Below are 26,664 nucleotides of genomic sequence, written 5' to 3'. Positions count from 1 at the left end.
TGGAGAGCTTTCTTCCCCTAACTTCAAACAGCATCGACGTCTCAGCAGCTCAATAAATAAAAAAATGCTCAAAAGATAACCCCAAATCAAATTATTCAACAACACTACTTTTGTCTACAAAGCTTTTTTGCCCGCGCCAATACGCCCGAAATATCCCATGGGTATCATAACTGCTACTTTACAACCAAAAAATAAATAAAAAATGGCACGCCCCTAACCATCCTCTGGAACATTGTCGTCCCAAGGGATCTTGTCCTGCCATAAGAAATACTCGTCTGCCGACTTCACCCCATACTTTTCTTTCTACGAATTGGAGGGGTCTGGAAGCCAAAACAGCAGCTCCTGGTCTGCCGTCGCAATCATGTTGTACCGCGGGTTGTACGCCACCACGGCTGCCTCTCTCTTCTCTTCCAAAATATGCGCCGGCTCCAAGACTTGCTTCGAGTCTGGTGTCATGAGCGTGTCCCAGACCAACAAGTCTGATTTTCCACCGCTCAAGACATAGCGACCGTCAGGGGTGAAGCAGCACTCGCCGCTGCTTTCCACGTGTCCGCCGTCGTTCTCGCCGGCGGCAAGCCGTCTTGTACCACCGTTCGGCTTCCTGAGGAAGGCTTTGAGGCTGCCGTCAAACGAGTCCAGCAGGAAATGGCCGTTGCCTCGCGACCCAAGAAGGATGTGCTTCCCGTCGTTGGAGAACTCCAGCTTCGTCCATCCCCTAAAGGCCATTTCTGGATCGGCGGGCCCTCTGGCTTTGACGAGGTCGAACGTCGAGAACGGCGCTTTATGGTAGTTGCGATAGTCGTAGAGGAGAATGCTTCCGCTGCTAGGGCTAGCAACCGCGAACACCTGGCCCGACGGGTCCCACGCCGACAGGTAGGGGGTGTTGAGATAGAGTGTACCGGTCCAGTTCTTGGTTTGGGTGTTCCATAACCTAACCGTGTTGTCAAGGCTGCAGGAGATAAAGTTGTCGGTGCCCGGGTGCATGGTGAGACAGGTCACGGCGCCTTCGTGGCCGTCAAAGTAGCGGATGAAGGAGCTGTCGTGGGTTGCGAGATATCTGATCGCGTCTGTTCTCACTTGTTAGAAGCCATTGGGTAGTCTGGCGGCAGTGATTCCCACCATTTTCGCGAGTACTGGCGTAAATGACACTTGAACTTGTGTGGGTGAACTTGGCAAGCTTCACACCATACTTCTTGCTGATGAGCATCTTGTCATGTCGACCCTCTTTGACATTGTAGATCTGAATCGTCCTATCGCTCTCAGAGGTCATGCAAAGCTCGCCCGGGTCGTCGAAATCGATCGAGAGAATGTAAGGATTCGACTTGTTGTCCTCGATGTCTTCACGATTGAACAGCTTGGTTGGCCTGAAGTTTGCAATCACCTCGGTGACTGGTGCAGTGGGAGGGCCATTCACACCACCTAGACCCCGCAAGGCAGGAGACGCGTCGTCGAGGTCCATCGGTACGGGCGCCATAATGAAATATGTTTGGATGTAGCGAGCGCGACGTAAAGAGGAGTATGCAAACTGATGTTTTGATGGCTGACCGAGTACAGAAACACGGCCGCAGTTGAGCAGCACGACAAATGGGCCCCACCAACTGCCCGGTTTCTGCCAGGCGGTCAAAATAAAGGCGGTGAGTGTCTGACCGGCTGGCAGCGGGCTTGTGCACCTGCGAGCATTGGCCAATCAGTCCTGGAGAAACCCTAACCCGGAGTACCGTACAACAACACCGAACGTCCATTTCTTCCCCACACCACAAGCGGCCCTGAGATCCACACCTATCAAAGGCCAGGGTTCCCAGTCCCCCAGATCAAACTGTCCGACAGCCGTCCACCCGCCTACCATCCCTCCCCGAAAGCCGGAGCTCCCAAGTCTTTGACCCTGCATCGCGAAGACTGACAGCGAGGAACAAATCCCGCGAAATCCCTTCCTGTTGAGCTCCGACTCCGCAGTTTTCCCATCTCGCCGGTCATCCCGGTACTCGAGGCGAGCTGCCGGGATAGGTACAGCTGTACCTTCCCAGTTGAAACTCCCAAAAGCATTGCGTGACACGGTGACACAGTGACACAGTGACACGCAGTCCCAGTTTAACCATAATCGAGTCAGCGTGTGAGTCCAGACGATGTTCCGGGTATAAGCGGTCCTCTCACTATCCTAGTCCCCATTGTTTCACCCGCCCGTTTTTCAAAGGTCCTAGTATCAGTCTATCTCTATTTACTCTTTCCCCCGACATCCCAAGCCTACCCGCGACCTTTTGTACCTATCGTGAAGTTGAAGAGAGAGTGGTGCTGCCACCTGGGGACCTCGACCCTCCTTAGACCCGCGTCCCCCCTTCCCTAAGGAATCGCAGCACCGAGAAGTATTTGGGCTCCGACAACCGGCACAAGACCCGGCATTGGTTCTTACCAGGTTCGCTGGCCGCTTCAAGCCGTGAAATAATTATAACCGCGAACCAAGCACCACTACCCCTCGGTCAAACTTGTTGTCAGACAACACTTCGTAGAGCTTCTGCACAAAAGAAGATAGCCCAACACTACTCGCTTGCACAATGTCGACAACAGCTGGGTAGGTTTTCCCGTCATACACATACCTACCTCACAAGAGAGAAAGAGAGATCTAACATGTCCCCTCCCGTCCTAAAGCGCCTTCATAGCAGGCGGAATCGCCGCCTGCGGAGCCGTAACGGCCACCCACCCCTTCGAAACAGTCAAGATCCGCATGCAGCTCCAGGGCGAGCTACAGACCAAAGGCCACCAACCTCACCACTACCGCGGCCCCCTCCACGGCGTCTCTGTCATTGTCCGAAACGAAGGCATCCGGGGCATCTACCGCGGCATCGGGTGCGCCTACATCTACCAGGTCCTCCTCAACGGCTGCCGGCTAGGCTTCTACGAGCCCATGCGCGCCGGGCTGGCGAAGCTGATGCTCAACGACGCGGCCAAACAGAACCTGGGCATCAACATGTTTTGCGGCGCGGCGTCTGGCATCATGGGCGCCGCGGCGGGGAGCCCGTTCTTTCTGGTCAAGACGAGGCTGCAGAGCTTCTCGCCTTTTTTGCCGGTGGGAACGCAGCATCGGTACAGGAATGCGCTGGATGGGTTGAGCCAGATTTTCAGGGCGGAGGGGGTGAGGGGGTTGTATAGGGGTGTTGGGGCGGCGATGATCAGGACGGGGTTTGGGAGCTCGGTGCAGCTGCCTACGTACTTTTTCGCAAAGAGGAGGTTGCAGAAGCACTTTGGGATGGAGGAGGGGGCGCCGCTGCATTTGGCGAGCAGTACGGCTAGTGGGTTTGTGGTTTGTGTTGTTATGCATCCTCCTGGTATGTTTTTTCCGCCCCCTTTGCAGATCTCCCCCTTGCAAAGCCAATGCTGACTATGAGATTCGACACAGACACAATCATGTCCCGCCTCTACAACCAGAATGGCAACCTCTACAAGGGCGTCTTTGACTGCCTGGCCAAGACGATCAAGACGGAGGGCTTCTTCGCCATCTACAAGGGCGTGTTCCCACATCTGGCCAGGATCCTGCCGCACACCATCCTGACGCTCAGCTTGGCCGAGCAGACCAACAAGTTGATGAAGAAGCTCGAGGAGAGGATCCTCTCGCCACCAGAAACACAATCGATTTAGACGGCATGATTTTAGCGCTTACATCCTGTTTCTGCTTTCTTTTTTCTCTTTTTCTTTCCCGCATTAGATACGGCGTTTATATCTTTTCGGCTTGGTTTTTTTGGGCGGGCGAGCTTTCCTTCAATGGGTTGGTTGTTTGTGGATGGGTGGTGGTGGTGGCTTTTTTGAAAAATGAAGACATTTTTACACTCGGCGCCCCTCATGGATCAATCCCCCCGTCGTCTTTGAGATTTCTGGAATCTTGGCTGGGCTGGAGGATATTTGCTGTGTTTTTGATCCTGTCTGCCCTTTGGGCGTCAGGGATAGAGCGGAGAGCGGGGTTTTGTGTTGATACACTTGTCAAAGTTTGGTGGGGGTAATCATGGCGTGTTGTTGTTGTTGTTGTTGTTGATGATGATACCATTGTGTGTGGATATGGACTGGGGGGGGATTTGGGGGGGGGCAATCTCTCTATACAAAAGCGATTGTGTACATAAGATAAAGACAAAAGGGGACGGATGGACGGGGAAAAGATGACCAGAGATCGTGTCAACCAGCGATCTCATTTTACTGGTGCTTTTTTTGATCTCATTCTACTGATGCTTTTTTCTCTCCTTCCATATCTGGTGACTGAACAAGTACCCTACCCCAAAGCACTCCTCTGACACCCATAACACAACCACCTCCTCCCCTCTCTCCTCCGTCTCTCCCCCTCCTCCGTCTCCCCCTCCTCATCGCCCACATCCCCCTCCCCCAGCTCCCCTCTCCACCTCTCATCCCCCTCCCCATCCATCGGCATCCCACAAAGCCCACACCCCTTTCTGTCCTCATCAAATATCCTCACCAACCTCGCGCTCGTCCTAGCAACATTGGCAACCACACTGGGGTAACTCCTCTCCACATCGGCAAAATACCTCGTCATGACCTCCTCGATGCTCAAATCCTTGTGGTTCAGCACCTGATGAGCCTCAGGGTTGTTGCTCTTTTCCACGTCAGGGATCAGTCCCGTCAAAGGCGGGGCGGTGAGCTTGGTGAACTCGACTAGTTCCTTGCGGAGGATGTCCCGGAGGGGGTGGAACACCAAAACGGGTTGGGAGAGATTGGGAAGGGAGAGGAGACCGTCGTTTATTGTCCAGGGGAGGGAGAAGCCGCGGCCCTTGGCGGTTTGGGAGAGGGTTAATTCGGCGATGGCGGTGGTGCTGTGCCCTAACAGGAGGGCCTGGCTGGAGGTGGAGAGGGTGAGGGAGAGGAGGATGTGGCGGGTTAGGAGGCTGATAATGTCTGATTGGGAGGCTTGGGAGGGGGGCAGGGAGGAGAGGAGGGTTGGTAAGGTGGGGGCTGGGGAGGGGGGGAGGGATAGGGCGGAGAGAAAAGAGGGCCAGTCTATCGAGGGGAGGGTGAGGGAGGATGATAGAGGGTGGGAGAGGAAGGTGAATGTTGGGTAGCGGGTTTTGTGTGGAAGGAGGAGAGATTCGGCGGTGGAGGGGGTGGTGAAGGTGTCGTTGTAGATGTGGACGACTGTTAGCTCAAAGGGGGCTGGCCGGCCTTTTGAGAGTTGGAACTGGCAGTTTTCGTGGAGGAGCTGGAGGAGGCAGGTGGAGGAGACGCCCAGGGAGAGGCCGAGGAGGTAGCGACGGGTGCCTATTTGGGGAGGGCCGGAGCCGGATGGGTTGGGGATGATGGGGGGTTTGGTCTCTTTGCCTAGAATGCCGAGCTGTTTGACGGATTTGGTGTTGATGAATTTTGTGAAGCAGTCTCTTGGGGGGGGGGTGGGGGGGGTGGTTAGCGTTTGATCAAAACGGTTTTGTGAAGAGAGAAAAAAATACTTACACGCATACGGCGTGACTTCTCTGGTCATGTGTAGCCTCCTGAGTACGGCATTTTGTACAGCGCTGGGGTGATGACCCCGCTGTCGAGTTCGACGTCATTCTTCACGGGGGACTGCAGTTTGCAAGTCGAAATAAATCGTTTCAAAAGAGTTGAACTGCCGAATGCTGAGCCTGGATCGGATTTCCCTTGGTTCTTTGTGTGTAATATCTCAGGTTGCCATCTCACTTGTGTTCTTGAGTCACCGAAAGTTCATCCAAGGTTTTGCCTTTTGAACTTCATCTAAGATAGGGTTAGGGTTCATATAATGACTGGGCACGCTGGGACGAATAGGGGATCCAACCCTCTCCCACTGTTGTCTCTGTCTTGAGCACTAGATTTGGTCTCTTAAGATCTTCCGGTGCTATTTCACCACCCAAAGTCAAGGAAACACCTCATACGCCGGCCTCCTCATAAACATCCTCGACATCCTCCTCCTATCACCCACCTGCCCTCCCGCCGTTGTCTTTTGCTTCCCCATGGTCTTCCCAGCAACAAAAGCATCAGACCCTACATCCCCCCCAGTCAACAATGTGTTAATCACCGCCCCAAGAATCGTCAGAGCAACAACCCCAGCAAATAAACTACTTGCCGTCCCTCCCACGCTAATGTCTACCATCGCCCCCGACATCAACACTCTTATCAACCTCGGCGCAGCAGCAGCAATGCTCTGATAGGCACTGAACCCCATCACTGCCCCCGCAGCAGCCGCCCAGTCGAGACTCCTCGCCCACAAGGCCGCTTTGGCGTGGAGTTCGATCATGCCCTGAGAGGAGAAGTATATCTGGATCATGTTGGCCAGTATCGAGGCGATGAGAGAGAGTAGAAGTGGGAAGCCAGACAATACGATGAAACTGGACTGGAGGCTGAGGGCTAGGCCGGCGAGGGCGAAATTTCCGCCGCCTTTGGACAGCGGGATGGAGCGAGCGAGGTCGGATTCGCGCTTGGAGTTGAGGATGCTGGAGGAGGAGGTGCAGAAGAGGGGGGGTGGGCCGAGGCATATTCCTATGACGGAGGTGAGCATCAGAGTTGATGGGACGGATAGGCTGGGAGATAGGGTACCATAGAAGCCAACTCGTAGGTCGACGACAATGTCTTGCCCGCCGATGTTTATTGGACTGTCGGTGCGGGCTATGACTGGGGAGACGTCGCTGAGGGAGGTGCTGCTGCAGCCAAGGGAGAGGATTACTGCTTGTGTGAGCATAACCCGATAGGGGTTTTGGAGAAGAGAGTCTCACGGTAGAGAATAAAGTTGAGCATTGGAAACACCACGACAAGAACCACCCGAGGAGCCTGAAGGATCCCTATGATATGTCAGAACGATTGAGAAAGGGATTAGAGAAGCTCAACCTACCAGAGGGTTGCGGTGCCATTGTTTGCGGCTACACACTCTTCAGTCCTGGAATTGGTTAGGGGCCCAAATGCTATGTGCTTTGATCAGTTATGGAGGCCAGCGGGCTTGCATCATCACTCCAAGCCAAGTGAAAAGAGATAACTCAATGGGTGGGCTCCAATTCAGAGCCCATATGGCATCACCAGTAGCAGCGAAAAGATGAGCGCAACGTCCATAATATAACAAGGAGGCAACAGTCTTTATTCAATCCCAGACGAACCAACAGGCCAGATCATTGATGCTATTCCGGAACACTCGGAATTCTAATCCGCCGTGTTTTGCAGACCGAGCCGGCCTCTCGAGACTCGCCGTCCAGAGTTTCAAAGCCCAGCAGGAACCAATCCGTCTTGTCAAAATCTTGCATACTTGCCTCTCCAGTTTCGACGAGCCGTCATTCCCCCATCCGGACTTCCCAAGGCGGGAAATGGTGGTAAAAGCGGCTGTTTGCCCTCTCGTCTCACATCACCACCACCACCCAACAGCCGCCGCCGGCAAAACCACCTCGCGGATCACGGAAATCGCAGATCACGACCTGCCACTAAACAGACAAGCCAAATCTCCTGCCTCAAACCACGTGCGATCTTCATGCCACGCCTTGACAATGATTTCCTTGCCTTTCGCCATCACTTCTGCGACTTGCTCTTCTGTACCCCAGCCTTGGGCGCGAGATCCCCAGACGATGAGGTGAGTGCCGAGTTGGATGGCAATGCGATAGGCGAATTTGTCGTCGATGTTGCCGTAACCAGAGACAAAACCCTCGATGATCCACTTGCCTTCTTCGATGCCCTTGAAGAGGAATAGTTCGTAGAGTTCGGCCATCATTTGCCCTAGATCAAGGGGGTGGACGTTCAGCTGGCACATTTCCCAGTCTACGATGAAGATGTTTGGGCGTTTGTCATCCTCAAGGGGCCGGTCTGCGAGAAGTGTGCTGGGGATACTGTGAACAACGGGACCGACACAAGGGTGCTGGGTATCGACTTACTTTCCCGTCCAGAAGTCACCATGTATGACTTCCAACTTCCCGCTCCCATGTTCTTCTGCTGCCATTTTTTCCACTTTCTCAAAGACCTCCTTTGCATCCGAGAGTATCTCTGGACAAGTGTCAACATCACTAACCAACGTCTGGTAATTGGTCATGTGTCTCAGTTCTTGGAGGTTGGCATTCAACTTTAGTGCTCCACGCAGACCAGACTGCTCTGACTGATTTGCCCAGTGGTGGAAACTGCGGAGCCATATGCCTAAACTCTTGCCAATGTCGAGACATGCTGGTTTTCTGGACACATCACGGGCTGCGGAGAAGTGCTTGAGGGCGTAGTCCTTGAGACTGATGGCATCTGGGAGATATTCCTGGACTTGAGTGTTGGTATCCGAGTTGTAGTAGTAGATTTTGGGTGTCCGGGTCACACAGGGCGCTTCTGGCATTGGCATGCTTTGAACGGCTTTGAGACACTCTTCCTCTACTTGCTGGTGTGTGTTAGTGACATCGAGTTGTAGCTAAAACGGCCAGAAACTTAACGCAGCGAGTTGTGGGAATCACCCAGTCACTTTCGGGCATTCCAGCAATGAAGCTCTCTCCATGCTTGATGGCAACATCGTGGGACGAGTCGGGTAACGGATTGGTGAGACGACCTCTGAAGAGGAAATTGGCAAGTCCTCCTGACAAGGGTTCAAGAGATGTGAGCTTGTACGGGGTGCCGTTGAGTTCTTCCTGAACCTGCTCGGCCACCTGCTGGCTCTTGGGATGGGACTTGGAGGCGGCCATGATGGTGAGCTTGGAGCTATCATTGAATGATGGGTGTCAAGTCACACATGATGGCTAGGCAAGGCGTTCAAAAGCATCTTGTAGTAGATAGTGTCACTTGTAAGTCAACTGACGGTTCAAAGTCTGTCCGGCCAGCCAATGGCGTCTTGCTCTTACTGTCACTGACCGGCTGACTCCTCCCCGGCAACGTTTGTCATTCCGGATGCTGCGATGAGACGCATCTCCACAAACAATTGGAAGCCTCGCCCCCTCCAACTCGGACAGAACCGACCTTCCCTTCTTCGGTCGACACCGGTCGGTTCGGAAGGTTGTGTGTTGTCGTGAGAACAGTATGATCTCCGCCGAGGCCGAAACCCACCCCTCATTTCTCGTCCATCATTTCTCATCTCCGGTCTATTGGATTTGGGTGGGACACCCCAACGGCCTGAGAAAACCGTTTCATTCTTCTGGCTGCATTGCATAAGTCTCTGTCTGCCCGTGTATGTACTGTAGGTATTTGCAGTCCTCGTGATTGCTGCTTCAGTATGCAGCATGATTTCGACTACGTAATTATGGAAGCAGAGCAGCGCGATGATGTCGAAAGCCCCTCCACCATCAGCAAAGAAAAAGAAGCATTTCCCCAGCTTTTTGCCCTGTCGGATGGGTCTTGGCGACATTGGCAGCCGGCAGATTGGCGCTGACCCACCCGGGCATGGTGCTTGTCCATCACCGGTGCACCAATCAGCCCCTGGAATGCAATACAAAAGCCAACGGTGGAGAGCCGCCGTCATCTCTGAAACCCAGTCGCAGTCTCACGCTCACTCGTCTTTTTATCTCGTCTTCTTTGTTTTTGGACTTTTGATATCGCCGCCCTTCCAAACAAACAAACAAAACTGCTCTTTCCGTATATTCAGATGGAGATTCTCGTCTCGTCTTTTCGAACCGACCCAGCAACAGCTCACGAGTTCCGAGAAACACATTAAGCTCGAGTTGGCCGGCTTCAACCGTCGGCGCGCGGCTACGACTCAGCTAACATAGACTATAACAAACAGGCCGCATCTTCGGAGGCCATCCTGACAACATCTGGTGGTTGGCAACGCCCAGTTTTGCAGACGGTTTCACCACCCACAGTCTGTTGCGGCACGAGCCCAGCGGACTCGTCCGGTCCTGCGGTGCGCGCCTTGTGAAGCAATCCTGGGGCACAAGACACTGACATTCCACGCATCTTGGGAACTGTGACCCACTCGTGGTGTTGGACTTGTTATTTTTCTTGCGATCGGTTGGTTCCTGCATCTCAACATCGGGAGCCCCTGCGCCGCTGTCTCCTGCTCTGTCCACGCCTTCACACCACTTGACCACCTGTCATTCGGGCTCGGTCATATATTCTGTCTCTTACCACGAGGGTGTCTTTCGCTTAGCATTCCTGTCAACCCGATCGATCGACCAACACTCTACTCACTGCTCGATACCACCTCTCATCTACATGCACAAAACACCATGGTCGCCGAGGTTCAGACACAGTTGGCGACCATGTCGCTTGGCGCCAAGCCAGAAGAGGCTCGTCGCGAATACGTCGAACTCCCGCCTACCTCTATTGCGATCCCACCGCAGCCGACAGCCAGGTTGATGAGCCGCCTTGCAGACACCTACTCTCCAGTCAACCAAAATGGCAGTTTCGAGTTTGACCGGGTTATCAAGAGTGGCTACGTACAGAAGCGTGCGCGAAAGACAAAGGTAAGTGGACCATTGAACTTGGACTGTGCGTGTCATGATAACTAACAAGGCGTTGGGTAGACATGGAGAACTTGCTACATCGTCCTTCGCCCAAGTACACTCTCAATCTACAAGTCGGATAAAGAGGAAAAACTCCGACACAAGGTCCACCTGGCAGATCTGACTGCCGTCGCCATGCTCAAAGACCCCAAGAACAAGCGCCCGAATGTGTTTGGCTTGTTTTCGCCCTCCAAAAACTACCACTTTCAGGCTTCGTCTCAGCAAGATGCGCAAGAATGGGTGGATCTGATCAGACAGGGTGCTAGGATAGAAGAGGAGGAGGAAGAGATGTTTTTGGCGAGCCCGGCAGTGCGACGGCCTTCTTTCTTCAACACCTCTCCGACTCACGAAGTAGACCCGCAGAACACTGCGAGCGCAATGGATCGGCTCGCATCAAGCTCCCCAGAGCCGCTCGAACCCCTGCCACGAACCTTTGCCAGGCCCTCCCCGCGGCGGCCATCGCATCTGGAATCCTCAGGCATGTCGGGAACTGAGCTCGCATCGCATTCGGACTTTTCAGATTATGATGTCCAGAGGGTTCACGGGGCGTCATTTGAGAGTCTTGGCGTCCAGTCTCCCCCGACGGCATCGAGCGGACCAAGCAAGGCGCCGCAAGGAGTAGGAGCACCAGGGGCGCAAGCCGTACCTAGTGCCAGCCAGGCAAGCGGCATCAATCTCGAGCAAGACCCTGACCGGATCATCTGGCAAGGGTGGATGTCTTTTTTGAGGAGCAAGGGAGGTGTGCGACAGTGGAAGAAGTCATGGGCCGTACTGCGACCCAGAAACTTCAAGCTTTACAAGGACGACTCGGAGTCGTCAGTTTTGTTCATCGCCTACCTATCCAACATTGTTAACGTGGTCGATATCGACCCCATGAGCAGGACGAAGAAGCACTGCTTGCAGATCATCACGGACGAGAAGAGCTACAAGTTTTGCGCGACAGACGAGGAGGCGCTGGTTCGATGCCTGGGAGCATTCAAAAGCCTCTTGGCCAAGAGGAGGGAACTCGAAGCCAAGGTGGCAGCGCCAGCACCCACCCCTCCCGCTGCTTGAATCTTTTTTTTCTTTTTCGTGTTCATTTTCATTGTTGGCTCTTCAAAAAGGATAGATACCCTTGTTTCTGGTTCGTTGGACATGTTTCTCTTTGTTTTTTTCTTCTTTTTTTCACACTGTCGAAATGCCCGATGAGACAAGCCAAGTCACTCTTTTCTTGTCTCGGACAGAGAGGTTTGAGTTTGACTGGAGTTGTTGTCTCGTCACATCACGACAGACTTTTGGGGTTGGGCTTAGCACACATAGTTTTGGCGTATGCATGCATGGCACACACATGACTGTTTTTTTGTTTTTTTTTGGTGGTCCAGAAGCATGAGCATGGCGGGCTGCTTGCTTTGGTAATAGCGTTGAGAAAGTGCGTTCGTTTTTTGGACTTTGTTAATGTTTCACTTTACGACTTTATGACGCAGACATAGCAATGATGAGAGGGTTGGGGGTATATATTTATGGTTGGGGGTTTGATGAAGATTGAGGTTTGGGGTGGAGAGATAGAGGGTGAAGATGTTGTGGTGTGGAAGTGGGAGGGAAAGAGAAAGTAGCATTTTGGAATAATATTATTCGGGGTGCTGACCTGTAATTCCTGGCCTTCTTTTCCCGTGTATGAGCATTTGACTTGAAGCGTCACCAGACTGAGACGGGTTTGACGTGATGTTTGTTGTACAACACAAGAGAGATGGGTATCCGAGACAGGCCATCACGCAGGCTGAGGCCTCACATTTACATATGAAAGTTATTAGCCCCGCATCATCACATGGTGGGAGTGATGTCCATGTGGTTGGCGTTTGGGTGCCATAACTCAACACTATTTTCATCCGACCAATCAGATAGCTGTGCCTGACTTACTTGCTCTTTCGCCGAGTGAATCTCTGGCGGACGGGAGCAAGTAGACCTCGTTTTGCCTTCTTGATGGTGGCAATATTGATCCCGTTCTTCGGCAGATTTAGGGGAGCGAAGGGTTTTAAGGAATAATACGAATGGAAAGGGACTTTATATGCTGCAAGGGGTTTGGGATGTGAGGGTGGGGCTGTTATTCGTTGAAGAGGAAAAGCCCGGTCACAGGTGCGTATCTAATGGGTGGCCAATCAGATGGGTTGGGCAGGGGGTTAGGGAGAAAGGTAACATACAAAGTCAGCTTTGACTCTGTTGATTACTACCGAATGATTGTTTTTTTTTTCATGGGGTTTGGGGGATCAATTTGATGGAAACGTGTGCGGTGAGCGGTGGTGGTAGGTAGGTAACGTCACGGAGGTACGAAACCCTGTTTTTGATGGCAGATTGTAACCCACCCGGGTTTTGTTTGGTTATTGGTTGTTTGACCGGTGACCTATCCAGCCTGTGAAAGGGGAGGGAAAAGATAGGGGGTGGCTAATGGGTGGTGTAGGGGAGGATGTTCGTTGAGATGGGAGAGTATATAGATGGGTGGTATGGACGGTGGCGAGAGTGTAAGTGGTTCTTGGACTTTTTGTGGTTCACGATTCCTTCTTCATACCTTACATTCGTTTTTTTTGGATGGTGGTTTTCATGACTGGTGTTTGAGAGACTGATTACTTTGTCGAATAATACTCTGTCCGACCGAGAGGGGGCTAATAGCCGTTGCTTGTCACCGGGGGAAGACTTGACTCGTCCAGGGGAGGGTATATCTACCCTTTGAGGCTTCCCTTTCTATTTCCTCCGAGCAGGTCTGTTTCTTCAACCAGCACCATGAAGATCCTGTCACTCCTTCTCACCCTCGTCACGGGCATATCCGCCCTCCCCAACCCTCTCCCTCAAGACCCAACCCCAACCCCGGGAGTGATTACCCCGCCACCCCTCCCCCTATCAGCCTCCTCCCGCTGGATCCTCGACGCAAATAACAAGCGCGTCAAACTCCGCTGCATCAACTGGGCCGGCCATCTGGAGACAAACATCCCCGAGGGCCTCTCCCGCCAACCCCTCGACTACATCACCACCTGGATCGCCACCCAAAACTTCAACTGCGTCCGCCTCACCTTCTCCTCAGACCTCACCTTCTCCGGCCCCACCACCCCCGTCCACACCTCCTTCACCACCGTCTCCCAGCAGCAGTCCAAGCCCGCCCTGATAAACGACATCTACCCCCTGATAATCACCAAAAACCCCTGGATAACCCCCAACACCACCACCCTCGACGTTTTTGCCGCCGTAGTCGACACCCTCTGGTCGAAAGGAATAATCACCATCCTCGATAACCACGTCTCCAAAGCCTCCTGGTGCTGCAACCTCACCGACGGCAACGGCTGGTGGGACACCGCCTCCGGCTACAACCCCTTCAACTCCCGCTTCTTTTCCACCTCCTCCTGGCTCTCCTCCCTAGCTTTCATGGCCACCTGGGCAAAGTCCCACCCCGGCGTCGTCGGCCTCGGTTTACGTAACGAACTTCGCGCGTTTCTCCTGCAGGACTTGAACGGCAGAAGGGACTGGTACGCCAACATCCAGAGAGCGGGCAATCTAGTCCATCAAGCAAACAAAGACTTGCTCATCTTCGTCGGGGGCGCCCAGTCGTCAACTGATCTGGTGCATCTCAAGACCAGAATGCTCGACACCTCCGGGTGGGAGGGGAAAAACGTCTGGGAGATGCACGCTTACTCTTTCACCGTGACATTCCCCGACCCGTTCAAAAACTGTGACTTGGTCAAGGCTGGGTATGGGTTCTGGTCTGGGTTTGTGCTGGAGCAGGACAGGCCCTACACTGGACCTTTAATCATGAGCGAGTTTGGGGTTGGGATGCAGGGGAGTGAGGTCGACTCTCAGTACGGGGGCCTCAGCGAGCAGGATCATAGGTATTTGGACTGTTTGGTGGGGTACCTCGAGGGGAACGATGCCGAGTGGGCTGTTTGGGCTATCCAGGGGGGTTACTATATCAGGGAGGGGACGGTGGATTATGACGAGACGTGGGGGTTGATGGATCGGGAGTGGAAGGGGTGGAGGAATGAGAGGTTCAGGCAAAAGATTCAGGGGTTGTATGCTGTTACTCAGGGGCCTTAGAGAGTGGCTGGCTGGGAAGTGGTGGTTCGTTTTGTATATATTTCCTGTTGTTACTCAGGGGCCTTGAGGGTTGACCTGCAAGTAGTAATTCGTTTGCATATATTTCATGTTCTTATCATCGTGCTACACAATATCATATCACCACTAAAAGAGAGACCACAAGAATTATTCGACTTTGCCTGCAACTTCCGTTTGATCCATTCGCTATGCCGTAACGCTTCAAAGAACAACTCCAGACCCCGCACCTCTGCCATAACCACCCATTATTGAGGGAACCCGAAATCATCCAGCCCAAGATTATTGCCGCCGCCGCCGTTATTATTGTTGTTGCCCGAAGTGGTAGCACCGCTGCTGGCCTCCAGGTCAAAGTACATGTCGTTGAAGTTGCTGTTATCGCCCGCAGAATCACCTCCTTCCAAATTGTAGTCCATATTCATGCTTATGTCTTCAAACAAGTTGTCAATCTCGTTGTCAACGTCCATGGTCGATGATCCGGACCCCACACCAAAGTTATTCGAACCATCAAGCTTGCTCATATCGATTTGCTGTGGTTGCTGGTGCTGACCTGGCTGTTCGGCTGAAGGTGCAACAGTAAAGGTCATATCGGTGAAGAAGTTGTCGCTGCTGGCCTGTGGAAGCCCCTGGGATTGTTGTGGTGCCGCTCCAGCAACAGGCGTGCTGTTCGCCATGGCTGGAGATGCGGACATGTTCCGAGCAGGAACTGAAGCGGCTTTGGCCTGCATGGTAGCAGGCCCGGAAGGAAACTGTGGTGCCGCAGTACCCGGCCTAGGGATCTGCGGTGGGAGGATCTTGGATTCCTTCTTGGGCGGAGCACTGGCAGGTCGTCCTGCGGCAGCGGCAGCAGCAGCCACTGAAGCCAACTGCGGTGAGTTCTTCACCGGCTTGCTCCGGGGGACTGTTTTCGGACTGGGTGAGTGCTTCAGTTCGGGAGACGAGAGATCAATGCCCCCCATGTTTGGAATGGGTGCCACTGGTTTGTTCTCCTGTTTGGTGGGATGTACAGGAACAGCCACAGGCGAAGGCGCTGGTCGACTGGAGCCTGGCATATTTCCCTTGAAGACCTGAGCTTTCTTTGCCATGACAGGCGACTCTATAGGCGCCGGCGGGATGGAGGCAGCTGAAGGAGCTACCGGCTTTTGTTTTGGCGGTGGAGGTGGTTTCTGGTTTGCCTTCAACTGATTCAGATCTCGAAGGAGGACGGCTTTTGCTCGCAGCTGATATTGCTAAGTGTTCGCTCATTGGCCACTGGCGGTTGGAAGACCTTGACTTACGAGATCACACTCTAGATCATCCAGGGCATTGTTGAATCTTCCTATCACCGCCGGGACCTGCGCGTTGATGGCTGCGGCTGTCTCTTGCGGTGTTCCCTTCTTGGGATCTTTGCCAGCTGCTCTGAAGGCCTTACCGGTGAGGACAAGCTGGAGGTTGTGTTAGACAGAGACATGTGCCATGGTCTTCTGTGAAAAGAAGCGTACTATTTCGTTGAGTCCCTTCTCAAGAGGTTCAAGCACAGGCACTTTAGGCGCTCTCACTTGAGAAGCAGAGGGTGCCGCCATCCTGAGTTGATGCTGAAGATGTTACCCAGCTGTGGTGAGTGGGCAGATGGTGTTGAGGCCGAGGACCGGAATGAAGTGCTGCGTGGTACCGATGATATGGATCGTGGAGCGCGTCCGTCCCAGGAGTTCCTTGTGAGTACGGTAGGACTTGGCGGGATTGGTTGGGTGGTTGGCGAGAAGAAAACAGACGCTCAAACACACCAACAACTGACAATGGTCCTTATCCCCATTCCAGTCGTTTGTCTTTGCCAAAAAGCGGGCCTGACAAGAAAAACAAACTTGAAAAGGCGAGATATTAAATCCTGGTTTTAGCTCTCAAAATCCTTGCTCTCAGTTGCTGAAAGCTTTGGAAGTTGAAGTCGTTGACCCTGACTTGATTGCTTACAGCGCTTCTCTACTCCAGAGTATATCGTTGCCTGGTGACCAATGAGAGAAATTGTAGTGGGGCACCCCATAGGTGGGTGGGGCCAGTTCGTTTCTTAAGAGCTGCCCCCAGTGCTCCCCTATCTCACTCACAAGTGTTATCCCAGTGAACCGAAAGCAATCAGTGAGCAAACGCAACAAAGGAATAGATGGAAAGACCTTTTCAAACTGGCGGAGAAGAAATTGTAGGAGAAAATAACATCTGCCCGATAAAAAGATAAGGTATGTATATATATATATATATATATATATATATATATATACAAGTATCCCCGTCTTTAAGCTTATTTTTTTTTATTTGGTGCAGTGGGCAGGGCCAGTGCTGAAGCGTTGTATCTCACGTGCCCAGGGTTTCCTGTGGTTTTTATGATTTTGTACTCGAATTATACAAGTATTCTTTTGCTCCTTTTGCCCTTTTTGCCCCTCAAGAAATGGAGGAAACCCTTTTGTCTTTAAAACAACGAGGCCTTGCGTGACAGGAACTTAAGCATGTGTGTGCCCTAGCATCTCGGGCTACAGCTAGGCAGATGTTGCCTTGGGGTGAGACGCACAAGATGCGAATGCTTTGGAACATGCATGCATGCCACTTCACTTGGCCTTGCTTGGGACAGCCAAAGACTCGGCTAGCAAACACGCCACATCCAGAACGCAAACAGGCAACTAGGTGATTGTGTTCGAAGCGTACCAGCACGAGTCCAGTTGCACTTGTACTCGTCCCTCCATCTCTCTCTAGATGGCCCCAAACAGCCTCCGTTAATGGTTGGTGCCTGGTAAACGCTCCCACCAACACCAACACCACCCCTCCTCGGTTCCCCGTAGATAGCCTTGCGTGATAGAAGGCTGGCCACTACATCCAGGCCAATTGACAGCTGCCCTGCAGGGAGACACACGGGACGACTTCAGAGCACGGATCACCGATAGGCATAGCGTGCTCCAGAGGGGCCAGGCCGTCCCTCCCAATCAAGGTGCCGCCGCACTGTGTGCCGCTTCTCTCAATTCCAGGACAATGGCACGATTGGAGCAAAATCCTTCCCCTCTCATCACCTCCTTGCTCTCCTCACTCTCTGGGTTTTTTCTCTCTTGTTTCCCCTCTCCTTCGTCAAGTAGTCGGCGCAGATACCGGGCTGCCAGCTGCTAGCAACTCTCGGGGGTTTCTCCTTTGATTGTCTGTTTTTCTCACTGTTGGTCTCGGTTTCTCTTATCATCATCACCAACCTTACCTTTCAGTTTTGCCTGGCTGAGCTTGTCTCCGCTTTCCTACCGTTAGCTGTCATATCGCAAGTATCGCAAAGCTAGGACGACAGCCCTCAACTCCAAGCTTCTACCCCCGTACACTCTCGGCGCGGAACTCAGCGGAATCCATCGACACCGGGAAGGAGGCGCTGACGTTGTCGTTATCCCCCCCGCTTTCCGCATCTCGCATCGTTGGCCAGGCTCAAAACAGCCCCGCCAGGTTCAGTCGCGACTACAAGAGTCGGAATTTTTTCTGCTCTATTTGACGCTTTTCCTCTTCTTTCACATCTCTCTCCACTTTGCGACAACAGGAACCAGCACTCCGGTTCTTTCTTTCGCAAAGTATTCTTGCTCGCTTGCTTCCTTGCCGGCCCAGCTTCACAGTGGGGCTTTCTTTTGCCAAGAAGACGACAGTCTTCCTTGCCAGCTTCGCCCAACGTCGCGATTCTTCGAACTCTTCAAGAACTTCCGTATAAACATCCACCGGCCACCAGCGAACAAACAAACAAAATGGCTGACAACGGTTCCGCTTCGGCCTCCGGCCAACTCCCCCCTCCTCCCCAGGCCAACGCCGGCGCGCCCGGCTACGAGAACGGCCAGGGCAATGGCAACCCGGCGCACATGCCCCCGCCGCCCCTCCATATCCCGCAGAACACCAACCCCATCCCAACTGCGATCACATCGCCGTTGGGCGGCGGCGACAAGAGTGGAATCATCTCTCCCACGAGCGGTGGCCCCTTCGCCCGTCGTGCCGCTCCCGAGCCCAATAAACGGGCCCTTTACGTGGGTGGCCTCGACCCCCGCGTCACCGAAGACGTTCTCCGTCAAATCTTCGAGACCACTGGACATGTCCAGAACGTCAAGATCATCCCGGACAAGAACGTGAGTCGCACTATCGAGTTCATGGCCTGATACAAAGCAACATTGACTGACTTGAATGCCACAGGCGAAGGGTTACAATTATGGCTTCGTTGAATATGATGATCCCGGCTCGGCTGAGCGTGCCATGCAGACTTTGAACGGCCGTCGTGTTCACCAGGCTGTAAGTTCGAGTTTTCTTGGATGATTTGTTACTTGAAGCTGACGCTTTTTCTGTACAGGAAATTCGTGTCAACTGGGCTTATCAGTCGAACAACACGAACAAGGAGGACACTTCGAACCACTTCCACATCTTTGTTGGCGATCTTTCTAACGAGGTCAACGATGAGGTCCTTCTTCAGGCCTTTTCCGCTTTCGGCTCAGTTTCCGAGGCTCGTGTCATGTGGGATATGAAGACTGGCCGTTCTCGCGGTTATGGCTTCGTTGCTTTCCGCGACCGTCCCGAGGCTGAGAAGGCCTTGAGCTCCATGGACGGCGAGTGGCTCGGTTCTCGCGCCATCCGTTGCAACTGGGCCAACCAGAAGGGCCAGCCTTCGATTGCCCAGCAGCAGGCCATGCAGCAGATGGGCATGACCCCGACGACCCCCTACGGCCATCATCACTTCCCCACCCACGGCGTTCACTCTTACGATATGATTGTCAATCAGACTCCGGCCTGGCAGACAACTTGCTACGTGGGCAACTTGACCCCGTACACCACCCAGAACGACTTGGTCCCGCTTTTCCAGAACTTTGGTTTTGTGGTTGAGTCGCGCTTCCAGGCGGACCGTGGTTTTGCCTTCATCAAGATGGACACCCATGAAAATGCGGCCATGGCCATTTGCCAGTTGAACGGCTACAATGTCAATGGTCGCCCCCTCAAGTGCAGCGTATGTACCATTCTTTCATCCTGACTTTGTCATGTTCGAGTGCTAACAGTACAATATATAGTGGGGCAAGGACAAGACTCCTCAGGCTCAGCAGGCTCAGTTCGATCCCAACCAGGCGTACAGCCCTCAGAGCGCGCAGACCCCCGCTTATCCAGGAACTCCTTCTACCTACTTTAACCAGTACGGTGGTATGTTCTTTCTCCATTCCGATCGCGATTGCAACCAACTAGCTAACTGTGTTTGTAGGCAACTTTGGTCCTGGTCAGCAGGCCGCTTACACTGGAGCTCAGGCTCAGTCTCCTGCTGCGTACGGCGGTGGCCCCATGGGCTACAGTGGTCCCCCCAGTGCTGGCGGTTACGGGCGCGGTCAGGGTCCGAACCCGAACAATGCTCAGCAGTGGAACCAGGGCCAGGCCCCGCCTCAGAACTTTGGCAACAACGGCTATTCTGGTTACCAGGGTTAGTTGTCCGGGTCTCGTCGATACCAGAGATGCGGCGGCGGAAAAGTTGCGAAGCCTCTTTCCTTTCTTTCATCTGGCCAGAAGGCCCTGGCGCGTGGGCGCATGAATCCACGTCGTATCGTTCGCGCTCGCCATGCGGTTTGAGAATCATCTGAACGATGAACAACGGTTCGGATGGATATTTCGGGAATATGGGTTTGGGATCTGGGGCCTGCTATTGCGTTTCTTCCTCCTCTCTTCGGATGCTTTACTCTTCTCGTTTTCGAATGCGTTTTCTCTCTGTTGTTTCTCTTCTTTGCTGGTGATATTTTCACGTCACGATTTACCTCTGTTGATCTTTTCTGATTTTGGTTTGATTTTGATCTTGGACTTTCGACATTTCTTGGGATTTTGTAGCTTTGTTTTTTCTCTGGTTCTGATCTGACTAACGCCTCTCACAATGATTTGATCTGTTCTTTTTCTTCTTCACTGCTCAGGATACCACATGGGAGCACACTTTCGGGCCCTTTTCCTTAGCTTGACTTCCCATTTTCTCATTGCTCTTGATATCTGATGAGAACACGACATTTTTGGTATACTCGCTCTATTAAAAGGTGGAACGTGGAGTCGCTCGGCTAGTTTTCCTGTACGTCTGTCTTCTTTTCCTGACAGGTCCCACGACCGACACCTAATATCGGATGGAGTATGCACTTGGACTGGGGACTGGATTGGGATGGAAAGCGGGAAGATTGTAAAAATTCGGTGCTAAGGTTTGGACACAATGGGCCTAACGGGCAAAAACCACGCGAGGGTTATGAATTGGAAAGTCGATGATTCCCCTTTTTTCCTTCTACTACTACGCATTTTCATCTTTTGAGCTGTGAGAAGTTGTACGAAGTGGTGATATCTGTGTGCAGCAGCTCGGATCTTGATTGGTCGCCCGGTGCGGCATTCTTACGATTGGCTTACCGGTGGCTATCAACCCAATGCATGCAAACAGCAGGGGAAAAGGTTTTTTTTTTCTGGGCCGGACGATTGCTTGACTGCTGCGGAAAGACGGGCGGCTATGCTGACTCCTGCTGCTTGAAGGGACATTGAGACATGGGGGGTTGAGGAGTTGATGCCCAACATCACAAGTTTGCTGACGTCTGTTCATCTTCAGATTGAACCCCAATGACAACCTCTGTAGCCTTGGTGTCCTCAATTCGAATAGTCGACGGTGAACCCAGGCGGGGACCAGCACCAGAATGCAACCACTGTAAGTCGCTATCGAAGAGGGTGGTCACTGATATCATTTACGGAGGTAGGTTTGTGATTATGCCAGCCATCAAGACGAAACTCTGTAGTCATGTTCAGCCACCTCATATACTGAGGGTCAAGAGAATCCCGGCTTTTCGAGTGGCGTGGAAGTTTGAATGAATAGCTGCATCCCCGTCTAGGTATGGCAACTGATTCTTGCTCACACACCCGGTTGGATCCCGAAGACCACACTTGATATGCATCTCTGTTATCGCGCTGCACCCTCTGTTAATATAGATTTAGTAACATTCTTTATCTTGCTGAAATCAGCTTGGAAGGATCATCGCGAAAAGTGTCGTAATGCGGTAACATTCAGATGCCAGATCAGCGGTTTTTTTGCCCCTCTCGCGCGTATTCGGTGGTATCAAGCTTGGGCCACATCTTGTTGTGTCGTGTGTGGCATGTGTGTGCCAAAGACCTCCAGCTGCCACAGGCAGACCTGAAACGACAAGATAGAGAACAAGATAAAGAGTTTTCTCGCAACGACAGGGGAAATGCCATTTTGTAGACAGTAAAACGAGTAAAGAGCCAATTCCGTCGAAAAAGGAATTGCCAACAGGCAGCCCGAAGCTGGCTACCGAGCGATTACTTTGCAAATTGCTTTCACGTTGGCGCTGACGTGACACAGCCAAATCGTGTGGTCCCCACGGTGCCGTAGGTGCAGTGCGTGGTGTTGCTCTCCCAAACTTTCCCACTCCCGCCAAACTCAGCTCTTTCAACCCCCCCCCAAAAACAGGTACCTCCTACCTCTGGCACAATGAGATCCTGATCCGTCTGTCCTAGCTATTTCTCGTCCATCCTTTTTTTGTTCTGCTCTCTCTCCCGCTTCTCCTAGCTCGCGCAAAACAAGAGAAGATCCCAAGCCCCCCTGTCCTGCTGTGACCTAGGCTCCAAGCTCAGGACGTGCTGAGAAACGGCTCCATCCCTGAGACCTTGCCCGGTTGCTTGGCTCGACAGTGACCCGCCTCCGCCGTCGCTGAGCGGGTCCCCCCTCCCACTTTCGAGCCCAAAGGCCCCAAACCCTCTGCGACACAAGCAACTCCAACATCGCATCGCAAACGACGACGCAACCCACTCCGAGCGAAGCATCTCGAGGTGCTCGCAGCCATGGAGCAGTGGCAGTCATACACCGAGCCGACCAGCGCTGGCGGTTCACGACGATACAACGGCTCCAGTCAGATGTCGCCCAGAGAGTACTCCAGCAATGGACAGCCCGTGGCGCAACCTCCAGCCGGCTTCAAGTATGACCAGTACCAAGGCGGCTTAAACCCGCAACAACAACAACAACAGCAGCAGCAGCAGCAGGTGCAGCAGGCATCTTCATCGTCTTCGCCCATGACCAGTCCCCAGATTCGCGACGGCAACGGAGACGTCGCCATGCAGGATGCCCATGATGGCTACTCCGGCGTCAATTCCAGCGTCAAGTATCCCCTGCGCCCCCATCATTCCCACCACCTCTCTGGTGGACGAGCCGCGAACTTGCAGCAAGAGCCCTCGACCGCTGCGCAACGATACTCACCCATGGAAGTCTTGTCTCCTACATCACCATACAAGTCAACTGGAGGTAGCCAGTATACGCAGCCCCAGCAACGACAGTCGCCGACCCGGTCGTCGGACTATGCCCCGCAGAACCCGTACTATAACAGTAGTCGCCAAACCGCCTCCCAGCTACCTCCTTTAAACCCCTACTCCTCCATTCCAGACAACTACTCGCCGTCGAATAACATCTCGGCCATGGACGGTTCTTACATGGATCCCAAGTCTCCCAAGCGTGCCCCCCAACAAGCCATGCAATTGCACGACAAGGGCCCGGTGCCCGAGTTCAGGAAGATCCGAGGGCCATCTGACCTGAAGCCCAAGATCAGCGCGCAGCCGCCGTTCCGGAGAGCCAACCCTGAGGGAGGCTTCATCAGTGTACGTCCAGATTGCCGAGATTTTGAACCCATGCCGGTGACGTATGTACTGACACTTCTCAACAGCCTCTCCAAGCTCTCACGGCGCACCTTCCAGCCACGTACCAGATTTGCAATCCCAGTTTCAAGTACTCTTCGGCACGGAATCCCCGTCGTGTCCTGACGAAACCGAGCAAGGGTGTGAAGAACGATGGGTTTGATAACGAGGATAGTGACTATATCCTCTATGTCAACGATATCCTGGGCTCTGAGGAAGCCGGGCACAAGTATGTTGGAGTCTTGATTGCGATAGAGGTTGAAGCGAAAGCTAACTGCGAGGGCCAGGAACCGTTACTTGATTTTGGATGTTCTTGGCCAAGGTACTTTCGGCCAGGTTGTCAAGTGCCAAAACCTCAAGACCCAAGAGGTCGTGGCTGTCAAGGTGATCAAGAACCGGACCGCCTACTTCAACCAAAGTATGATGGAGGTGTCTGTGCTTGACTTGGTAGGTCTATCTCCCTCACAGAGCTGATCTTGTGTTCTAATCGCGGCTGGCAGCTCAACACCAAGCTCGACAAGAACGACGATCATCATCTGCTCCGGCTCAAGGATACATTCATTCACAGGCAGCATCTGTGCTTGGTCTTCGAGCTGTTGAGCGTCAACTTGTACGAGCTCATCAAACAGAACCAGTTCCGCGGGTTGAGCACGACGCTGGTCCGAGTCTTTGCCCAGCAGCTGCTTAACGGGCTTACGCTGCTTAACAAGGCGCGGCTGATTCATTGCGATCTCAAACCCGAAAACATCCTGTTGAAAAACCTCGAGAGCCCGATTATCAAGATTATTGACTTTGGCTCCGCCTGCGATGAGCGTCAGACTGTGTACACGTACATCCAGTCGCGTTTCTACCGATCACCCGAAGTTCTACTAGGCTTACCATATTCGTCAGCAATCGATATGTGGTCGCTGGGGTGCATCGTGGTCGAGCTGTTCCTGGGTCTACCCTTGTTCCCAGGATCCTCCGAGTACAACCAGGTTTCGCGGATCGTTGAGATGCTTGGAAATCCACCAAACTGGATGATCGAGGTGGGCAAACAAGCTGGTGATTTCTTCGAGAAGAGACAGGATGATTTTGGCAGGCGGACATATCACCTGAAGAGCATGGAGCAGTATTCCCGGGAGCACAACACCAAGGAGCAGCCCAGCAAGAAGTATTTCCAGGCGAACACGCTGCCTGAGATCATCAAGTCGTATCCAATGCCCCGGAAGAACATGAAGCAGTCGGAGATTGATAGAGGTATGTTGGAGCCTATACACAGGCGAGGGGAAAAAAAGCTGACTTGGATTTTGCAGAGATGAATAACCGCATCGCGTTCATCGACTTTGTCAGGGGCCTCTTGACGATCAACCCACTCGAGAGATGGTCGCCACAGCAAGCGAAACTGCACCCTTTCATCACCCAACAAAAGTATACCGGCCAGTTTGTGCCGCCAATGAACCTCAAGTCTAGCGCCCTGAACAGATCGCCTGCCCCAGGCACGACGCAGCAGATTCAGGCCGAAGCTCTGAGCAAGCAGAGGGCACAGCAAGCGCAGGCTCAGGCTCAGGCCAGCTCGGCGGCGCAGGGAGCATACGGGTCTATGGGTGCACCGCAGTATCAACAACCAGTGCATCCACAGCAACCACCTTTGTACACCAACAACACCATGTATTCTCCTAGCGGGTCACATACCGGCGCGCCACCTGCATATGCCAGCCAACCGAGCGGGTACGGCCAGATGGGTGTACAACAACCGCCTGCCCAAATGCCGCCAGCAAACTATGCTGCCGGCGGTATTCCACAGGCCAATATGTATTCGCAGCAAAACCGTCAGCAACAACAACCCAGACCGCGTGCATCGACCATGGAGCAGCAACAAAGCGGTATTCCCGCTGCCATTCAAAGGGTGGCCAGCCACCTCGACCCAAGCCAGCCGATTCGATTACAGCCAAGTCCTGCCTATTATCCACCACCTCCTGATGGCTTGGTGGGCATGGACCAGGGCGGGCCATCGACCAGGACAGGCAGAAGAGGCAGTCGCGCCCAGCAGCCAGGACGCAACTTCATCCGCAACCTGGAGGAGCGAACACTCGAGGAAGGGTTCATGGGGAATAACCAGAGCCCCTGGCACTGATTTCACCAACCAGTCAAGCCACAAGTTGGATAGATGGGCGCAGCCATGGACCTATGCTGGTCAGGGGGGCGTTGGAGTTTGCTACATGCAGCGGATGGTTTTGACATGCGGCTCCTTTGGACGCATGTCGTGGGTCTGAACTTCCAACAGCCAAACATTGTTTCTGGAGCGCAATGTTGAAAGATTGTTACAAATTAGCCAAAGACAGGATGCATGGTCGATCGACCGGAGTCGCACAAGCCGAGATTGACAGCAAGCGTCGGATATCATGGCGTCTTATTCGCCCCCCTCCCTTATTGCATTCAGAAGACCTGGTACGCCCACATGGACAGCGTGAGGTATACAGAACTACACTCTGTTGTTGACTACGAAACGCTGCGGCGACCTAGCCATCAACGATTACAACCAGGGAGAAACATGGGAAAGAATTACGAGGAGCAAGCGAGGAAGGAAGCGAAGAGGGCGGGAATGGATAAAGCAGAAGGAATTTCAAGCAGGGACAGCGGCAGGGAAGGAAGGGGGCGGGGGCAAGAGAAAGAAAGAGAAGCAGGCAGCAGGCATGAAACGCACTTTGGCTTTTCTTTTTCTTTTGCTTTTTTTCACACTTTTTGTACTTCCCTGTCCTTTTATACCATTATGTTCACAGTCACAGTCACACACACAGAGAGCACAGCACATTCTACCCTGCTTTGAAATTGACTTGCTTGCGCTTTTTTTGTCTGCTGAAGATTTGTGTTGGTGCTGGTTGTTGATGTGAGGAGAAGGGGGGTTATTGGTATTGAGGTGGCTTGGGGATGTTTTGCGGTTGGGAGGTTGCTCTTGAAGTGGTTTTCTTTACTTGAGTGTGGTGGCTCTATGATGTTTGGGAGGTTGTGGTCGTGGGAGGGATGGGTTTTCTTGTCTTGTGTATTTAGCCAACGTCTTTTTTTCTTCTTGCAAAATTACTTTTTTTTGATGAAATGATGTGATGTTTTGCGTGGTGATAAGTCTATAGGGGTTGGGTGGGATGTAGGATGAAAGATGTCCGGGGTACATGGTGATTAGTGAAGGGGGGGGATAAAGGGGTGAGAGTGAGGTAAGGTGGGTAGTGAGTTTATGAGGTGAGCTACATGCCTATCTTGTCATGTACATTGTGGGATGCTGATAGCTTTTTGTATCTTTCGAGATCGAATCTAGATTTATATGTCCGAGTTGCTTTGTTTGCTGTTGCTTTTGATATATCTTTTGCGTAGGAGAGAATGTGTGTATATAACTTTGAGGATGTAGGAAAATATTTGCAGAGAAAATGTGTATCTCGGTAAAATACTTACCAAGACAGCAGGTTGAAGTTAGGTACTACATGAAAATGTGACAGCTGTTCTGAATGGATAAAAACAACCACCCCCAACCGCTCCCCCAACCAACTCGAATAAAACCCCCCAAAAGACACAGTCCTCTGCT

At 52.9% G+C, this 26,664-nt stretch overlaps 10 protein-coding genes across 10 annotated transcripts; 5 read left to right on the top strand and 5 right to left on the bottom strand.

Annotated features, from left to right (window-relative positions):
- Positions 1-25: 25 nt before the first annotated feature.
- QC763_711070 (uncharacterized protein) lies at positions 26-1,566 on the bottom strand. The gene is made up of 2 exons (XM_062916102.1): positions 1,120-1,566; positions 26-1,067 (listed from the first exon to the last, which is right to left on the bottom strand). Exons 1-2 carry the CDS (start codon positions 1,472-1,474, stop codon positions 304-306), a joined length of 1,119 nt encoding a protein of 372 aa, XP_062762117.1. The 5' UTR covers positions 1,475-1,566; the 3' UTR covers positions 26-303.
- Positions 1,567-1,736: 170 nt separating this feature from the next.
- OAC1 (Mitochondrial oxaloacetate carrier protein) lies at positions 1,737-4,056 on the top strand. The gene is made up of 3 exons (XM_062916101.1): positions 1,737-2,566; positions 2,644-3,320; positions 3,392-4,056. The coding sequence occupies exons 1-3, from the start codon at positions 2,550-2,552 to the stop codon at positions 3,628-3,630; spliced, it is 933 nt and encodes a 310-aa protein (XP_062762116.1). The 5' UTR covers positions 1,737-2,549; the 3' UTR covers positions 3,631-4,056.
- A 111-nt stretch (positions 4,057-4,167) lies between these two features.
- CTU2 (Cytoplasmic tRNA 2-thiolation protein 2) lies at positions 4,168-5,671 on the bottom strand. Its single transcript, XM_062916100.1, has 2 exons — positions 5,440-5,671; positions 4,168-5,366 (listed from the first exon to the last, which is right to left on the bottom strand). Exons 1-2 carry the CDS (start codon positions 5,535-5,537, stop codon positions 4,253-4,255), a joined length of 1,212 nt encoding a protein of 403 aa, XP_062762115.1. The 5' UTR covers positions 5,538-5,671; the 3' UTR covers positions 4,168-4,252.
- A 186-nt stretch (positions 5,672-5,857) lies between these two features.
- Positions 5,858-6,848, bottom strand: QC763_711040 (uncharacterized protein; the record flags this gene model as incomplete). The annotated part of the gene is made up of 3 exons (XM_062916099.1): positions 5,858-6,663; positions 6,714-6,779; positions 6,830-6,848. The coding sequence occupies 3 exons, from the start codon at positions 6,846-6,848 to the stop codon at positions 5,858-5,860; spliced, it is 891 nt and encodes a 296-aa protein (XP_062762114.1).
- A 545-nt stretch (positions 6,849-7,393) lies between these two features.
- QC763_711030 (uncharacterized protein) lies at positions 7,394-8,994 on the bottom strand (the record flags this gene model as incomplete). The annotated part of the gene is made up of 4 exons (XM_062916098.1): positions 8,787-8,994; positions 8,385-8,707; positions 7,851-8,332; positions 7,394-7,796 (listed from the first exon to the last, which is right to left on the bottom strand). The coding sequence occupies exons 2-4, from the start codon at positions 8,628-8,630 to the stop codon at positions 7,394-7,396; spliced, it is 1,131 nt and encodes a 376-aa protein (XP_062762113.1). The 5' UTR covers positions 8,631-8,707; positions 8,787-8,994.
- Positions 8,913-11,927, top strand: QC763_711020 (uncharacterized protein). The gene is made up of 2 exons (XM_062916097.1): positions 8,913-10,343; positions 10,404-11,927. Exons 1-2 carry the CDS (start codon positions 10,107-10,109, stop codon positions 11,433-11,435), a joined length of 1,269 nt encoding a protein of 422 aa, XP_062762112.1. The 5' UTR covers positions 8,913-10,106; the 3' UTR covers positions 11,436-11,927.
- A 1,209-nt stretch (positions 11,928-13,136) lies between these two features.
- QC763_711010 (uncharacterized protein) lies at positions 13,137-14,438 on the top strand (the record flags this gene model as incomplete). Its single annotated transcript, XM_062916096.1, has 1 exon — positions 13,137-14,438. One exon carries the CDS (start codon positions 13,137-13,139, stop codon positions 14,436-14,438), a length of 1,302 nt encoding a protein of 433 aa, XP_062762111.1.
- A 63-nt stretch (positions 14,439-14,501) lies between these two features.
- QC763_711000 (uncharacterized protein) lies at positions 14,502-16,440 on the bottom strand. Its single transcript, XM_062916095.1, has 3 exons — positions 15,935-16,440; positions 15,731-15,877; positions 14,502-15,673 (listed from the first exon to the last, which is right to left on the bottom strand). The coding sequence occupies exons 1-3, from the start codon at positions 16,013-16,015 to the stop codon at positions 14,702-14,704; spliced, it is 1,200 nt and encodes a 399-aa protein (XP_062762110.1). The 5' UTR covers positions 16,016-16,440; the 3' UTR covers positions 14,502-14,701.
- Positions 16,441-17,458: 1,018 nt separating this feature from the next.
- On the top strand, positions 17,459-21,463 carry PUB1 (E3 ubiquitin-protein ligase pub1). Its single transcript, XM_062916094.1, has 5 exons — positions 17,459-18,553; positions 18,618-18,713; positions 18,772-19,419; positions 19,481-19,607; positions 19,666-21,463. Exons 1-5 carry the CDS (start codon positions 18,182-18,184, stop codon positions 19,881-19,883), a joined length of 1,461 nt encoding a protein of 486 aa, XP_062762109.1. The 5' UTR covers positions 17,459-18,181; the 3' UTR covers positions 19,884-21,463.
- A 213-nt stretch (positions 21,464-21,676) lies between these two features.
- Positions 21,677-26,502, top strand: YAK1 (dual specificity protein kinase yak1). Its single transcript, XM_062916093.1, has 6 exons — positions 21,677-23,072; positions 23,138-23,337; positions 23,396-23,555; positions 23,609-24,347; positions 24,404-26,324; positions 26,390-26,502. The coding sequence occupies exons 1-5, from the start codon at positions 22,266-22,268 to the stop codon at positions 25,222-25,224; spliced, it is 2,727 nt and encodes a 908-aa protein (XP_062762108.1). The 5' UTR covers positions 21,677-22,265; the 3' UTR covers positions 25,225-26,324; positions 26,390-26,502.
- Positions 26,503-26,664: the final 162 nt, after the last annotated feature.

The sequence above is a fragment of the Podospora pseudopauciseta genome, assembly GCF_035222475.1.
Source record: "Podospora pseudopauciseta strain CBS 411.78 chromosome 7 map unlocalized CBS411.78m_7, whole genome shotgun sequence".
Lineage (NCBI taxonomy): Eukaryota > Fungi > Ascomycota > Sordariomycetes > Sordariales > Podosporaceae > Podospora > Podospora pseudopauciseta.
This window is presented reverse-complemented; position numbering and strand designations above follow the sequence as displayed.

Coding starts and splice junctions, on each gene's coding strand:
- YAK1 (XM_062916093.1), top strand. CDS start 22,266: ATGGAGCAGTGGCAGTCATACACCGAGCCGACCAGCGCTGGCGGTTCA. Junction 23,338..23,395: donor TCTGAGGAAGCCGGGCACAA/GTATGTTGGAGT, acceptor TGCGAGGGCCAG/GAACCGTTACTTGATTTTGG. Junction 23,556..23,608: donor AGGTGTCTGTGCTTGACTTG/GTAGGTCTATCT, acceptor CGCGGCTGGCAG/CTCAACACCAAGCTCGACAA.
- OAC1 (XM_062916101.1), top strand. Junction 3,321..3,391: donor TGTTGTTATGCATCCTCCTG/GTATGTTTTTTC, acceptor GATTCGACACAG/ACACAATCATGTCCCGCCTC.
- CTU2 (XM_062916100.1), bottom strand. CDS start 5,537: ATGACGTCGAACTCGACAGCGGGGTCATCACCCCAGCGCTGTACAAAA. Junction 5,367..5,439: donor AGAAGTCACGCCGTATGCGT/GTAAGTATTTTT, acceptor CCCCCCCCCAAG/AGACTGCTTCACAAAATTCA.
- PUB1 (XM_062916094.1), top strand. CDS start 18,182: ATGGCTGACAACGGTTCCGCTTCGGCCTCCGGCCAACTCCCCCCTCCT. Junction 18,714..18,771: donor GCCGTCGTGTTCACCAGGCT/GTAAGTTCGAGT, acceptor TTTTCTGTACAG/GAAATTCGTGTCAACTGGGC. Junction 19,608..19,665: donor CTACTTTAACCAGTACGGTG/GTATGTTCTTTC, acceptor CTGTGTTTGTAG/GCAACTTTGGTCCTGGTCAG.
- QC763_711020 (XM_062916097.1), top strand. CDS start 10,107: ATGGTCGCCGAGGTTCAGACACAGTTGGCGACCATGTCGCTTGGCGCC. Junction 10,344..10,403: donor AGCGTGCGCGAAAGACAAAG/GTAAGTGGACCA, acceptor GGCGTTGGGTAG/ACATGGAGAACTTGCTACAT.
- QC763_711070 (XM_062916102.1), bottom strand. CDS start 1,474: ATGGCGCCCGTACCGATGGACCTCGACGACGCGTCTCCTGCCTTGCGG. Junction 1,068..1,119: donor CGCCAGTACTCGCGAAAATG/GTGGGAATCACT, acceptor AAGTGAGAACAG/ACGCGATCAGATATCTCGCA.
- QC763_711000 (XM_062916095.1), bottom strand. CDS start 16,015: ATGGCGGCACCCTCTGCTTCTCAAGTGAGAGCGCCTAAAGTGCCTGTG. Junction 15,878..15,934: donor AGAAGGGACTCAACGAAATA/GTACGCTTCTTT, acceptor CACAACCTCCAG/CTTGTCCTCACCGGTAAGGC. Junction 15,674..15,730: donor ATGATCTAGAGTGTGATCTC/GTAAGTCAAGGT, acceptor TAGCAATATCAG/CTGCGAGCAAAAGCCGTCCT.